General features: G+C 28.4%; 2 protein-coding genes across 2 annotated transcripts; one reads left to right on the plus strand and one right to left on the minus strand.

Annotated features, from left to right (window-relative positions):
* Positions 1 to 4,046: 4,046 nt before the first annotated feature.
* Positions 4,047 to 4,783, plus strand: LOC124922795 (zinc finger A20 and AN1 domain-containing stress-associated protein 5-like). Its single transcript, XM_047463503.1, has one exon. The coding sequence runs from the start codon at positions 4,144 to 4,146 to the stop codon at positions 4,657 to 4,659; it is 516 nt and encodes a 171-aa protein (XP_047319459.1). The 5' UTR covers positions 4,047 to 4,143; the 3' UTR covers positions 4,660 to 4,783.
* A 6,867-nt stretch (positions 4,784 to 11,650) lies between these two features.
* Positions 11,651 to 12,013, minus strand: LOC124939883 (secreted RxLR effector protein 161-like). The gene has a single exon (XM_047480343.1). It carries the CDS (start codon positions 12,011 to 12,013, stop codon positions 11,651 to 11,653), a length of 363 nt encoding a protein of 120 aa, XP_047336299.1.
* Positions 12,014 to 16,057: the final 4,044 nt, after the last annotated feature.

Genomic DNA, 16,057 nt, shown 5'->3' on the forward strand with positions numbered 1-16,057 from the left:
CTATAGAAAGTGATATATATATTGATGATAGCGTAAGGATGAGATAAGAAGAGAATGATGAAAAACAAAAATAGAAAGATAAATAAGGTTAACGAGGGAATTTGAAACAAAAATAGGAAGATAATTTTTTGAGTGGACAAAATTTCACATCGAATCCACAAGTTATCATAGTGATAATTTAAATAAAAGTTTCAAAATCATGTTCTTTTTGAGTAATAAAGTTAGTAAGAAATGGAACGGTTCTTGTAAGAAGCATAAGAAGGAATCAAAAATTGAAGTCATGAACTATTGTCAAGCATTTTATATAGTTCGGTGAGTTGATGAATAAATCATATTTGGAGGAGCATAACTCTCTTTATATATTAACATTTTTTTATCATTATAATCTTATTATTTGATCAAATACATTAATTTAAAAATATTTAAATATAGTAAAACCTAGTTTTCCACTCTTATCTCTCATTCTTGCACTTTAAACTATATGATTTACTCTTCAATCAAACTTTATTTCTAACATAAGATTTTGTAAAATACAATTAAATGAAATATTTAAGCTCTCCCCCATTAATGTTACACTTGAGTAGTCAAGAACGAATTTATATGGGGGGGTTCGGATCCCACCCCGAAACTTTTTTTAACTGTAAAAATATGAAATTACCCCTTCATTTAAAAAAAAAATAATCAATATAATTCACTGTTTTGTTTATCTAATTATAAAAAAAATAGTAAAATTTACCTTCGTTTTATCTAAAATTTTATCGTTATTTACTTAAGTCCACCTTAACTTTATTTCAAGCTCACTCCACTTCCGAATTTTGGATCTATCCCTACGAGTAGTAAAATAATCTAACTTTTAACATAAACTTTTAACTGTGTGTAACAACTAAGATATAATTAATGTTTTGCAATAATTTCTCGAATCTTAATAGTTGCTATGGATGTGGATGATATTAAAAGTTCACAAAAGAAAAATATTAATTTGGAGAGTGTGAGGCTCCATTGTAATATCTTAAAGCAAATTAAATAAAAATAATGAAAAGTGATAACATATAAAAAAAGATCAGCTTTTAATTGTATGGTCATACACAACTCTGCATTTTACTTGCTTCTCGAAAATAGAACTCAGTGCTCTGCCTGCCTTATCATTCACGCGGTTCAAATCCTTTGCACATGGCCATGGCCGCCTCTATAGTCTATACCATCTCAAAACCCTCATTTTTTTTCATGATAATAATAATACTAATTATTATATTCACTTTTAATCTCTTATTTGAAAATAATGAAGGTTTGATTTCATCTTTAGGAATATTGATTATTGATGATTGTTTAATTTGTAATTTCCACATTATAACAGATGCTAAAAGACTATATATTATGACAATATATATAGTCATAATTAACACTTTTGAGCTTGAGTTATATATATAGTGATTTATTTCAGAATATTTGTACTCTATTTTTATTCACAGGTAAGACTAGTATCTTGAATTTTGTATAAACAAATTATCGCGTGGATCACTTCTAGTCTTCTAGAGTATCGCTGGGAGAATAGACTATGAATGAAAAAACGATATATTAAGTTTGGGAGACTATGATGTCTCATATCTTATCGAAATGACTCTAATAATATATACACCTTTTAAACTTAGGTCACGGTAACTTCAGGGCTCCTAAATATTTGGCTGCTAAAGACAATTATTATTATTCAAAATATTAAGCTTCAAACTTTTTTTTAGAAAAATGTAAATTATTTTGAAAAAGTAACGATTAATTATGATTTTGATGAGGTAATTTTTTTTTATTTATAAAAAATGTAAAGTATATTAATATGTAAAATAAAATAAAAAATAATAATCTAAAATATAGAGTATTTTAATATTTTTGTTAATGAATTGAACGATGATAATTTGGGTTTCAAAGGTTGCGTCTGCCGACTATTTCCTAACAATTTCGCGGATAATAATACGAGTTTGAAGTGTTATGGATATGTTGCTACAAATTTGAAATAAACAATAACATAACTTAAGTAAAACAACCCTAAATAAAACATAATTTAGTTAAACATATATAGATAACTTTATTTATATTTTCAATATGAACTTAAATTAATACTCAAATCTAGTTTCAAAAGTAGTCTTCAAATGACTCAATTATCTATTAATATTTTGAAATTCAAATTATTTGATTTTGTTTATAGAGTAATTATTTAATCCTTTAAGAAGTTTAGATTTCTTTATTCATATTAATAATTAGATACTCTTCAAAAACTTTTATGAAGATTTGACATCTTTTGAAAATTAAATTTAGGTTTAAACCGAAAATATTATATATATAATTAACATATATTCTAAAATTTTATTTTTAGATAGAAATAAATAATAGAATCAAATATTTGAATTTTTTTTTTAAAGTTTTTAAATAAATTAAAAAATAAAAATTGTTTCATTTCCATGTAGATATGTGTTTCCAATCAAGATTATTTAACTTTTTATCCTTCACAGGTCTTTCTAGCAATGAAGGGTCTCTGTCTTTTTTTTTCCACCCTCAGATGTTATATTTTGTTCAATTCGAAATCTTATTTAGTTAGGTCAAATTTTTTATCTCGGATTTTTTTAATCGAATAATTCTTCCAATCTTCGGTGGATCGTTTGTCACTCATATCCTTTAATTGAGTGGGTGATGCTTTCACGAGTATGTGTCCGTCTCCTTTTTAACAACAAAGAAAATGAAATTACCGGATCTGAAGTTGTTTTTCATTTTTTAATAAAGAGTCGCTGAATAAGATCTTTCAGTCAAAGTCCTTCTTACATATATATCCTCCCATTATTTCTACATATTTCTCATTTTTTTTGACAATACATGTAGATGACTAGTTATCACTTGACATGACAATTTTCGGCGTTGTTTACCATTCCTCGATCATGAAAAAAATTCATTGCCGCTCAAAATATTTTTATAGAGATTCTTTCGACACCATTTGATTGGTTTGTTCGATTTATTCTTCTTCATCACTTATCATTACCGATTTTTGAAGTCACCCTAAAAATTAAAAGATTATTCGATTTTCATCATTAGAATTTTAATTATCATAAATATATCATATTATTTAACACCTATATTTTTATTTAGTTGTTTTGATTTTGCTGAAATTATTCTACCATTTAATTGGTTTGATACGTAACTACTTGTCTGAATTAATGAAAATAATTTCATTTAAAAAAATAAATTGAGAATTATTTTATCTTCATTAGTTTTTTAATTACATTATTCAAATTATTCATGTTCTCCTTTTGTTAAATTCTATTTATTATACATTTTATATTTGACCATCTTCAAAATATTAAAAAAATTACATTTAAGGAGACTATCTATAAGCAATTGATTATTCAAAATAATCAATCCATACCTTATACTTCATATTATATTATATTATATATATATAAAAAATATAATATGTATATATATATATATATAATTTTTTCTGTAGAAGTTTTAAGATAGACAATATTCCTAAATCCTAATTAAGAAATTATATAATTATATATTTTTCAAATCAAAATTTATTACCTCTAATAACATAATTCAAGATTTAATTTATATAAAGTACAGAGTAACGGTTATATTATAACTTAATTTTTAAATATTTTACATCAGTATTATAGAGCCTTATTAGAAGCTTAAAAGAATTCACATTTGTTATCATGAGTTATAATAGTCTCTTCATATCCAAGAAAGCTTTAAAATTTTATTATTACTAAAATAGATTTAAGTTGAAAAGAAATTAAAATTAAGGTAATGCTAAATTAAAAATATATATATTTTTATATATGATTAGATTTTTGTACATAATATTTTCCATAAAAAAATATTTTAGATGAGAAATAAAAAATAAAAAATATGATTAGGAAATTCAATATTCCAAACATTTTGATATTGGGTCCAGGTTATTTTGGTAATTAAAAAGATTACAAATGCATTATACGCGTCTCCATAATGTCCATATTCTTCACGCCATTGCCCCATAAATAAGACTCGGTCTTCTTTTGCCCCCATCTATATTTCTTACCAATCTCCATTACCAAAACCAAGCAAAATAACAACAAATCTCTTCTTTCTCTCTCTACAAATCTTCTCAAATTGCCCATGGCGCAAAGAACAGAGAATGAAGAGACGGAGTTCAACGTTGTTCCTGAAACCATAACACCTTGCGTCAACAACTGTGGCGTCACCGGTAATCCAACCACCAACAATATGTGTCAGAAATGTTTTAACGCAACGTCAACGGTTGCCGTAATCTCTACGGTACCTCCGACGGCGACGAAGATTGATAAGAGAAGGAATCATAGATCTAGATCTATACGGTCGCCGGAAAGGATTAAATCAGATCTGGAAAAAACTTTTCGGATTCCAACTGCGGAAGAGGAGGAGGCTAGAACAACGGATGGATCTGATTTAGTTAAGAGAGAGGTGAATCGATGTTCGGGTTGTCGAAGGAAGGTGGGTTTGACTGGGTTTCGATGTCGATGTGGTGAGCTGTTTTGTTCTGAACATCGTTATTCTGATCGACATGATTGTGGGTATGATTATAAGGCGGCTGGTCGAGATTTGATTTCACGTGAGAATCCGGTGGTGAAAGCGGCCAAGATTGTGAGAATATGAATTTGCTTTTTATGAATTTCTTCTTTATGTGTGATATATATTATTATCATTCGGTAGAATTCAAAGATTATTATGATTATTATAGGGAATTCTTAATTAACAAGATTGTGATGAATTTCTCTTTGATTTGTGTTTTACTTTTTTTGAGATCTTCAAACGCCGCCCATCTAATCTAATCTATGGATGATGGCAAGTCGCTTTCTGGATCCTTTCTTCTTTCTTGGTTCTTATCGTCTCGTTTTAATTCAAAAAGGATGTTGGTGGGCCCACTTTTTACAGTTTCTTCTCGCGATTAATTCAATTCACGCGAGATGATTTTAAATGATTGACGATTTCCGATACTAAACGTTTCAGAAAAGTTTCTTGTTCTCGGGAAAAATAAGAAAGTTTATTGTGTTTTGATTTGGTTCACTACTTTATTTAATTTCTTATCTTTTTTCAGAACAAACACAATTTAAAATATTAAATAAAATAAAATGACATATACAATAAAGATATAATACAATGTAGTTCGGTGTGGTTAGAATGTTTATAAATTATAACAAGTATTTTAATATGCTATTGATATAAATTTATATATTATATTCGGTATAAAATAATAATTACAAATTTAGTGAGAAAATAAAAATAAAATAATTTTTTTTTTTTTGTCTATTTCTTTAATTATACTTCATTCCCCTTTTCAAATTTTCTCTCTCCCTATTCATCCTCAAATTAATATTATTATTTTATAATATAATATATTTTATTTAATTTTAATATTATTATTACTTCAAATAATATTTTAATATATTTTTTTAAAAATAATTTATATTATAATTTTAAAAATATAAATTTATTTTTATAATAATAATAAATAAATTATTATTATTATTATTATTATTATTATTATTTTTTAAATTATAATTAGATTATAAATAATATTGTTTATTATATATATTATTTTTATTTTATTACAATTATTAATAATATTTAAATTAAATAAATATAATTTAAAGTTTATATTATAATTAATTTTATATTATAATTAAAATTATATTAATTATTAAATATAATATTAAATAATAATTTATAATAATAAATAAAGAAAATAAGAATAATTAAATATTTATTTTAAAAAATAATTTTAAATTCTTATTTTCACTTTAATTAATTAAAAAAATTAAAACTATCACTTTATTTTTATAATAATTTCTTATTCTATCTACCAATAATTTCATATACAATTTCTATAACAAGTATACTATATATACCTGGTAACAATTTATACTTCACCAGTTTATACTTTTATACAATTTATGTCTTATCTAATTTGTAACACGCACCGAATGGTGCTATAAATTCGGTGCTATCATAAAGTATACTGGTAGACTATATTATTTATTTATTTAATTTTAGTTTTAGAAAATTATTAGTGTTTAAGGCATTTGAATAAAAATATACATTTTTTTTATCACTCCAAGTTATTTGACTAACTTATTAAAGTAATACATTATAACTTATGAAATGATAGATGTAGATCTACTTTCAAAGCTAAAAAAATCTTATTGGTGAAAATATGTGGTGAATCGATTTAAAAAAGGGAAACTAATTCAATAAGAAAGGTTTACACGTTCTCCCTTATTTTATGATGGATCATATGAATTGTATATCTTTGAAAATAAGTTTCTTCAACATGAATTTAAGCTTGTTTGATGTTGGGTTTGTTTACTGAAAAAACGAAAAACACATGTATGATTAAAAAAATAAATTATTTGAGATATTTTTACTATAATTTATTAAAATATTTTTATATTTAAATTTAAAATTTAAAAAAATATTATAGTTGCTAATAAAATAATTAATTTTGTTCATTGAAACATGGAGTTATCAGTTATGTAATTCAACTCAATAAGTTAATAAATAGCAGCATATTGAAATTTATAAATAATATATATAAGTAAAATTAAACTTCATAAATTAAATAATAAAAATTAACTTAAATATTATACATTAAAATAAAATAAAATACATAAAAATAAAAATAAAATACATTATCAAATAAGTCAAACTTATTGTAAATCTTATTAAAATATCAAAACAATACATTATATAAATATCTAAATAAAATACATAAAATAAAAATTCAAATAAGATACATTTTTAAAAAAAGAACTCAAATTTATTATAAAAATTATAAACATAACATTTATCAAAATAATATATTACATAAACATGAAAATAAAATGTATTATATAAACAAAATAAAATATTTTATAAAAGAAGTTAAATTTAATAAACTTATTAAAATTAAATATATATTTTATTTAATTTTTCTTTTCAATAAGTTCAATTTCTATTATAATACAATTTATTTTAATTTTAATTTTAATATTTATGTAATATATTTTATTTATACTAAGTAGGAATAAATCTTATTTATAAGTATATACATTTATTCATAAATTATTTGAACATATAAACTATAATTTTTTTTATATAAACTTATTTATTATTAAAAATTTATTATTTAATTTATTATTTCTTTATTGTTATTAACAATCACTTATATTTATATACATAGATTAATATTTATTTTTAATTAATCTATTTTATCTTTTTTTTTTAATTATTTCAGTTTATCAAATTGTGTTTATAATAGTCTGACCTCAAACAAATTCTTTTAGTTCTCGTGAAAGTACATGTTCGAGAATTACAACCTCTGTCAAAAATCTTTTAAAAATAAAATATTATTTTAAATAATTACTAAAATTTTGAAATAAATTAAGACTAATTAATTTGGGTTTAAATTTAAACAATTCAAGGATTTGAAATAATTAAATTATAATTTGATATTTTTAGAAATATATTGTTTATATAAATTAAAAATAATTAAATTAAAAGATTATTTGTTTGAAACGGAGTAGCTAATTGATTTTTGAAAATTAATAAAAAAGCTTACGTGTATAAACGCATTTTTAGCTGGAGTTTCGTTTTAGTTTGAGTTTGGTGATATTCGGGAAATGACTTTTGCGCTTCATTCTTCGTACCCGTTTAAATTGGTTTATACTTTATAAATGCGAGTTTTGAAAATTGGTTGTCGTTTTATTTTAACCGATTATTTTTTTGGTTCTAGACATGCGTAGGTTTGTGCGTATTTAAATGATTGTGACAACAATCATTTAAATGCTGATACTTGTTGTTGATGATGACTAGGGAGGAAAATACCTAAAGAATATTAGTTTAAAAGGCTTTAGTGTTTAAAAATAAATTCTAAACAAACCTTTGTCAAAATATGATTCTTAGAAATATCCCAAAAATATTTTGAAATCATTTTCTATTTTTTCGGGATTTTTAGATAATGATTTGAGGTTCCAAAATTACAAAAACAATTTTGGAATTTTAAAATCATTTAGATTTTTAGACGCGTTTACGTGTATAAACGCATTTTTAGCTAGAGTTTCGTTTTAGTTTGAGTTTGGTGATATTCGGGAAATGACTTTTGTGCTTCATCCTTCATACCCGTTTAAAACGGTCTATACTTTATAAATGCGAGTTTTGAAAATTGGTTGTCGTCTTATTTTAACCGATTATTTTTTTTGGTTCTAGACATGCGTATGTTTGTGCGTATTTAAAGGATTGTGACAACAATCATTTAAATGCTGATACTTGTTGTTGATGATAACTAGGGATGAAAATACCTAAAGAACATTAGCTTAAAAGGCTTTAGGGTTTAAAAATAAATTCTAAACAAACCTTTGTCAAAATATGATTTTTAGAAATATCCCAAAAATATTTTAAAATCATTTTCTATTTTTTCGGGATTTTTAGATAATGGTTTGAGGTTTCAAAATTACAAAAACAATTTTGTATTTTAAAAATCAAAACCAAACATGCCTTATGGTCGGTGTCCTAGGTCCTAGGTTTGTTTTATCGGTCAGGGGATAAATAAGCTCTCGATCCTAGTCGGTGAACCCTCGGTCTAGGTTTAGGATCCTCAGTCGGGGTGCTAAGACCTCTCGGTCCTTGGCTAAAATTCTCGTCCGGATTCCATAATTCTCGGTCGGACGCCTCGGTCCTAGGTGGAAATCATCGGTCCTGGGTTCGGGATTTCTCGATTGGGTGCGAGACTCCTCAGTCCTAGGTCTGACTTCTCGGTCGGACCTCTCGGTCCGGGGTAGAAATCATCGGTCCTAGATTTAGGAGTTTTTAGTCGGGTGCGAGACTCCTCGGTCTTAGGTTCAACTTCTTGGTTGGATGTAAAAATCTTTGGCCGAACATCTCGGTCCTAGTTGTAGAATATCGGTCGAACCATTCGGTCCCCGATGAAGAACATCGGTCAGACCTCTTGGTCCTAGATAAAAAATCTTGGTCGGACGTGTCGATCCTAGATTAGATTTCTCAGTCGGACCGAGTCGGACCTCTCAACCCTCAAGAACTTCAAAATTGCAGGTTTTGCAATTTTGATGGAGGCTTGATTTATGTTTAATTCATAACTTAAACCAATTAAATAAAATATCCTAAAATTCCAAAAAATGAAATAAAATATGATTATAATTGTTATTATGATTTCAGAAATATGTTTTGTGAATTTGTTGGTGAAGAAAGGAATTTAAAAGAAATTAAAAATTAATTTTTATTTACCTTTTAAATAAAAATAAAATCTGATAATTTCGTGTAACTGAAACTATGTTTAATCTCTATAGTAGGATTCTGGACCATTATATGAGTGCCCAGATCTCATCCAACAGCCCAGACGCTCCCACGTAGCCGGATGTAACAAGGCCACGCGCGCGCGCTCGCGCTAAATCAACTAACGGGACAGACTAACCCCGTTAGTCAACAAGGCTGACTGCGGATGGAACTAGACAGAACTCGGCGTCCCGTTACACGAAACGACGCAGTTTGGCTTGTCTTCTTCGCTGGAATTACGACCTCGCCGAAACTGCGCCCTCGCCGACGTCCAACCTTTCAGAAGCTTTAGCTTCATCCACAGGCGATCAAATCCCTTTATTTTTTTAGCCACGTGATCCCCTCGTCAGCGACTACGTTTCCCCTTATCCTCCAGCCTTATCCCGCTGTAGATAAGGCTACCAACTACCGGATAGGGTTTTAGAGATAAGCTCGCCGGAGGTTAAATTAGTCCCAAACTAACCCTCCTCGACTGACTTATCCACCCTATAAATACTCCCCCAAGGTCTATAGACCAATCCTCCAAATAATATCCAAGAATCACACATCAATTCACCCTGAACAAAGATTTGAAGAATCTGGCAAAGACAAGTTTTTGTCAAAACTTTATCTGGTGATCCAAGCTTTGATCTAGGCTTTTGGATAGCTTCCAACACCTCACAAGAGTGTTCTCCAATTGTTGGTATGAATCCAGAAGCCTTGAATTTCGATTTGTAATTGAAAATTTTGAATTTTATTGTTTGATTAGTTTGATCGTGTTCTTATGCTTGATTGTGTGATTTCTTTGTTAAAAAAATATATATATATATATATATATATATATATATATATATATATATATCATGTATGAGTTTTCTGTTGAAAGAGAATTGATAAAACCAACCTAAATAAAAAATTTTAAAAATCAAAGCTTGAAAATTGATTTTTTGAAATCTTTGTGTTCTTGGTTAAATATGGATTTTTTTTTTATCATGATAGTTGCTATACATATTTGTAAACATGTTTGAATGATTTTTAAACAATTGTAATCATGTTTTGATCAAACTAAAATTTTGGAAAAAAGCTTGAAAATTTAGAATTTTGAAATTTCACGTGTTAGATATATTTATTCTTATCTTGTTTTAATCCAGATTATCTAATAGTTTTCTTTAGTCATTATCTATAATCTTCAACATTATATTAGTGTTTAATCAGACAAAACAAGAATAATGATTCTATGTTAATAAGTCGATATGATAAGTTAAGCGGAAGCGTACCTGATGTCATTGCCCAAAACTTTTGAGTTACCACAGGTTGGATCTTCCAATTCTATAGACCGTCTCTCTTGCTTCTCTCTAATGATGGAGGTTATGAGAAATAAAACTGACATCTATGAATCGGGGACCAGAACCCTATTTATATTGTCATTTATTTATTATTTAATCCATCATAAATATTAAATAAATATCCAGTTTCTACACATAATAAACTGTACCATACTAATAACCAAACATGACTTAGCCCAATAACCAAAATAATTTAGTGGATCACTTTATCAATTGGGTTATGAATAAACAATAGCCCAAACATAATATTTATATATATTAGTCCAATAAATCTAACAATCTCCCACTTGGACAATATATGTAATTTAATGTGTTCAACTTTATGAGCAAATAATGTAGCTATCATAATTTAAAGTCACTCTAAATGAATCTCGTCCATTAATTATATAAACATTGGACCAAAGAGGTTTTAATTACATTACTTCGTAATTCAACCCATCAATGATCACGAATATCAGTATAACTAAATGACATAGATCATAGTATGAATGTGTAGCATAGAAATGACATCTAATGTGATCATGAATCATGTCAAATTCTAACTAGTCCCTAATGAGATCAAAGTTTTCAAGAAAACAGAGTGTAACAAAAATTCTTTATTATCCATAAACTGCAGTAATCAATAAGTCTGTGTTACATATATATAGAAGCAAACTCCCACTAAAACTGAATATCTTTAAATGACATAACACCCATTCGAGCAGTATGCTCCACAAAGACCTTAGGTGGTAGTCCCTTAGTTAACGGATCCGCAATCATAGAGTTTGTACCAATATGTTCTATATATAAATGACCACTCTGAACTCTTTCTTTAACAACTAGGAATTTGATGTCAATGTGTTTTGACTTGGTTGAACTCCTATTGTTGTTTGAATACATGACTGCTGATTTATTGTCACAAAATAACTTTAATGGTATTTCAATTCCTTCCACAATTTTCAGTTCAGTGACAAAATTCCGCAACCACATTCCATGATTAGATGCCTCATGACATGCTATAAATTAGCGGCCATAGTAGAGGAAGCTATGAGTGTTTGTTTAACACTCTTCCATGAGATTGCTCCTCCAGCAAGCATGAAGATATAACCTGAAGTGGATCTCCGACTGTCTTGGCATCTAGCAAAATCCGAGTCTGAATATCCAACGATCTCCAGTTGGTCCGATTTCTTATATGTGAGCATGAAGTCTTTAGTTCTTTTTAAATACCGCATAACCCGCTTGACTGCTATCCAATGATCCATACCAGGGTTACTCAGATATCTGCCCAATATTCCGACAATGTATACCAAATCTGGTCGAGTACAAACTTGTGCATACATCAAACTCCCTACTGCAGATACATAAGGGATTTTCTGCATTTCTTTAAATTCAAGATCATTCTTAGGGCATTGTTAAAGACAAAATTTGTCTCCTTTAACAACAGAGGTAATTCATGATTTACATTCCTGCATGCCATATCTCTTTAGTACATTCTCAATGTAGCTCTTTTGTGACAATCCAAGTATACCTCAAGAACGACCTCGATGTATCTGAATTCCTAATACAAAAGAGGCATCACCAAGATCTTTCATTTCAAACTTAGTTGAAAGGAATCTTTTAGTTTCATGCAGTAAGCCTGTATCATTGCTAGCGAGCAATATATCATCAACATATAAAATCAGAAAAATATGTCTACTCCCATAGAACTTGTGGTATATACAATCATCAATTACATTACACTCAAAACCAAATGAGGTAATAATTTCATGAAATTTGTGATACCATTGACGAGAAGCTTGCTTGAGACCATATATGGATTTCTTTAGTTTACAAACCATTTTGTTTGGTTCTCCCACCACAAAATTTTCTGGTTAGTTCATAAAAATTGTTTCATCAATGTTGCCATTTAGAAACGCAGTCTTAACATCCATTTGGTGCAGCTCAAGATTAAAATGCGCCACTAATGCCATGATCGTTCTAAAAGAATATTTTGTCGAAATAGGGGAAAAGGTTTTTGTAAAATCAGTACCTTCCCTCTGAGTGAAACCTTTTGCAACAAGACATGCCTTATATCTTTCTAGATCACCATTTGAATCCCTTTTGGTTTTAAATATCCATTTACAACCAATAGATTTCGCACCTTCAGGTAATTAGACTAGATCCCAAACGTCATTGTCTTTCATGGACTTAATTTCTTCATTCATGGCAATGATCCATTTATGAGAATTAGAACTATGCATTGCTTGATGTAAGTTGATAGGATCATCTTCCATCATTTCAATGATATCCTCATGTTCTTGGAGAAATACAATATAGTCATCTGAAATAGCATTTCTCCTTTCTCTTGTGGATCTCCGTAATGGCATTTGTTCTTGAGGTTGTTGAGTTTGTTCTTCAGGAATGTTTACCTCATTTTCAATGGGAAGATTTGTATTAATGTCTTGAAGTTCTGGAATTGCTTCTTGATTAACATCATAAATAAATTCATGATTATCATCAGTAGGAATTTGAACAAATTCCTCTTCAAATACAAATTCTTTAGTATTTCTCCCCTTAAACTCAATATTCTCAAAGAACACTACATTTCCCGTCTCAAAAATAGTTCTGTTCGTGGGAACAAAAAACTTAGAACCTCTTGATTTCTCAGAATATCCAATAAAGTAACAACTAACTGTTTTGGAGTCCAATTTCTTTTCATTTGGCTTATAAGGCCTTGCTTCTGCTGGACATCCCAAAATATGAAAATGCTTTAGGACTGACTTTTTACCGGTCCAAAGCTCATAAGGAGTTTTAGTTGTTGCTTTAGTTGGAACTCTATTGAGAATATATGCTGCAATCTTTATTGCTTCTCCTTAGAGAGATTCAGGTAAAATAGAATGAGAAATCATGCTTCTTACCATATCTTTAAGATTTCTATTTCGTCTCTCAGATACACCTTTCATGCGAGGAGAACCTGTCATAGTGTATTGAGGTACAATTACACATTCCTCTAGGAATTTAGCAAATGGTCCTGGACATTGTTCTCCGGATCCATCATATCGACCATAATATTCACCACCACGGTCAGATCTGACAGATTTTATTCTTTTACCAAGCTGATTTTCTACTTCAGCTTTGTATGCCTTAAACAAGTCCAATGCTTGGGACTTCTCAATAATTAGATAAAGGTAGCCATATCTTGAATAATCGTCTATGAACAAAATAAAATATCGTTGACCATTCCAAGAGGCCGTAGGGAATGGCCCACAGATATCAGTATGTATGAGTTCCAAGACGTCTGTAGTTCTATTGACACCAAATTTTCTTACATTTGTTTGCTTTCCCTTAATACATCCAACATAAACCTCAAAATTGGAAAAATTAAGGGAATCAAGAATTCCATCACTTATAAGTCTTTCAATTCCGTGTTTAGATATATGACCTAAACGCTTGTGCTAAATTGATACAGAATTCTCAATTGTTAATTTTCTTTTAGTATCGCGTGTTTCATTATACGAGGCAACCGTATCAAGTAAATATAGATTATCATAAACCGACAAAGAACCAGTTGCAATAATACTTGAATTTAAAGAAAGACTAAACCAACTATTCCCAAATGAACAACAAAAATCAAATTTGTCCAAAACAGAAATAGAAACCAAATTCCGTCTAAATGACGGTACAATAAAAGTGTCTTTCAAATCCAAATAAGAACCAGTTCTTAATAATAATCTAAAGTTCCCAATAGTCTCGACTTCAATTGATTTGCCATCGCCCACAAATATGAATCTTTCATCATTACTTGGCTTTCGGCAACTCAGGCAAACATGCATAGAAACACTAATGTGAGTAGTAGCACTAGAATCTACCCACCAAGTGTTACTCGGTACTGAAGTTAAATTAACCTCAGAGAAAACTGAAGTAAGAATGTCACATTTCTTTGCACGCCACGCGTGATATTTGGTGCAGTCCCTCTTCATGTGTGTGGATTGCCGACAAAAGAAACAACTAAATTCCTCATTTTCTTTAGTTTGTTGTTTCTTTTGTGCGGGACCACCAGCAACTTCTTTAGGGTTCTTCATTTTATTTCTTTGATCCCTGAAATTATTTTTTAAAGACAGATGAGCACTTTCAGTCCGATCTTGCTTCAATCTCTCTTCCTCTTGCACACAATATGAAATGAGCTCATTAAGAGTCCATTTCTCCTTCTGACAGTTATAACTTACCTTAAACTGGTTAAATTGTGCAAGAAGAGAGATCAAAACTAAATGCACGAGCAGTTCATCAGAAAACTCTAACTTTAGTGCTTTTAGTTTTGAAGTAATGTGAGACATTTCCATAATGTACTCCCTTATATTTCCTTTTCCTTTATATTTCATTGAGGTTAAGCTCGCTAGAATCGTTCTAGTTTCAGCCTTATCGTTTTTTGCAAAACGTTTCTCAATTTCTTCAATGAATTCCTTAGCATCAGTAACTTCAGATATATCACCTCGAAATGTTTTTGGAATTCCTCGCTTGATGATCATTAAACACATGCGATTTGATCTATCCCACTTTTCAAGGTCTCGTTTTTCATTAAGTGTACCCTCATATGTAATAGTGGGACGATCAATCCGAAGTGCAAGGTCTAGATCCATACAACCGAGGATAATCAGAACATTTTCTTTCCAGTCCTTAAAGTTGTTTCCATTCAATATAGGAATCGAATTAACATTGACAGATATTGAAGAAGTGGAAGCATTAACTGAAATCATAAACACATATTTTATCCAAATATAATTAGCATTTATATTAAGATTTGTCCATCAAAAAATTAATAAATTATCTGGCACAACGTTAAAAGTTAGTCTTTTGACATAAATCTTAACTTGTAAATAATAATTTAGTGTTATGATCAAATATTGACAATAAATTATGTCAAACAATAAATCTATCTTTAGACCAAAATATTGTTCACAAAAATATTATATAATTGTCACATATTTATCATTACATGTATATATTTAATCCGTCCCGACAATATTGATCTTCCTTTGGGCCGATACAATATCCGCATGAATTAAAAGTATACTATCATTTAAAATTCTTAACAAATTAATCTTCACAAGAGAGGTTACTTTGGTAACATGTTGTTTCAATTAATTTTTTAATAATAATAAACTCCTTCAATCTTAATATAATCTTAATTCTCTAATTTCTAATAACCTTTTGGTGTAGTTTAACTTTATATCATCAAAATAATTAAAAGTTCTTTAATGTGATATGTTATATTTTTAATAATTAATATAAAATATATGAGTAAAAAATAACTGTCACTTACATATTTAATGTAAATATAAAATATATATTTAATATTATATATATAACGGTTGTAAAAATAAATTTAAATTTAAAATTGTTTATCCGATGACTTTTCAGATTCCATATATATATTATATATTTAA

The sequence above is a fragment of the Impatiens glandulifera genome, chromosome 1 (genome assembly GCF_907164915.1).
Source record: "Impatiens glandulifera chromosome 1, dImpGla2.1, whole genome shotgun sequence".
Classification (NCBI taxonomy): Eukaryota; Viridiplantae; Streptophyta; class Magnoliopsida; order Ericales; family Balsaminaceae; genus Impatiens; species Impatiens glandulifera.

What these genes read in the sequence shown, in the direction of transcription:
- LOC124922795 (XM_047463503.1), top strand. Translation starts at nt 4,144, where the DNA reads ATGGCGCAAAGAACAGAGAATGAAGAGACGGAGTTCAACGTTGTTCCT.
- LOC124939883 (XM_047480343.1), bottom strand. Translation starts at nt 12,013, where the DNA reads ATGCAGAAAATCCCTTATGTATCTGCAGTAGGGAGTTTGATGTATGCA.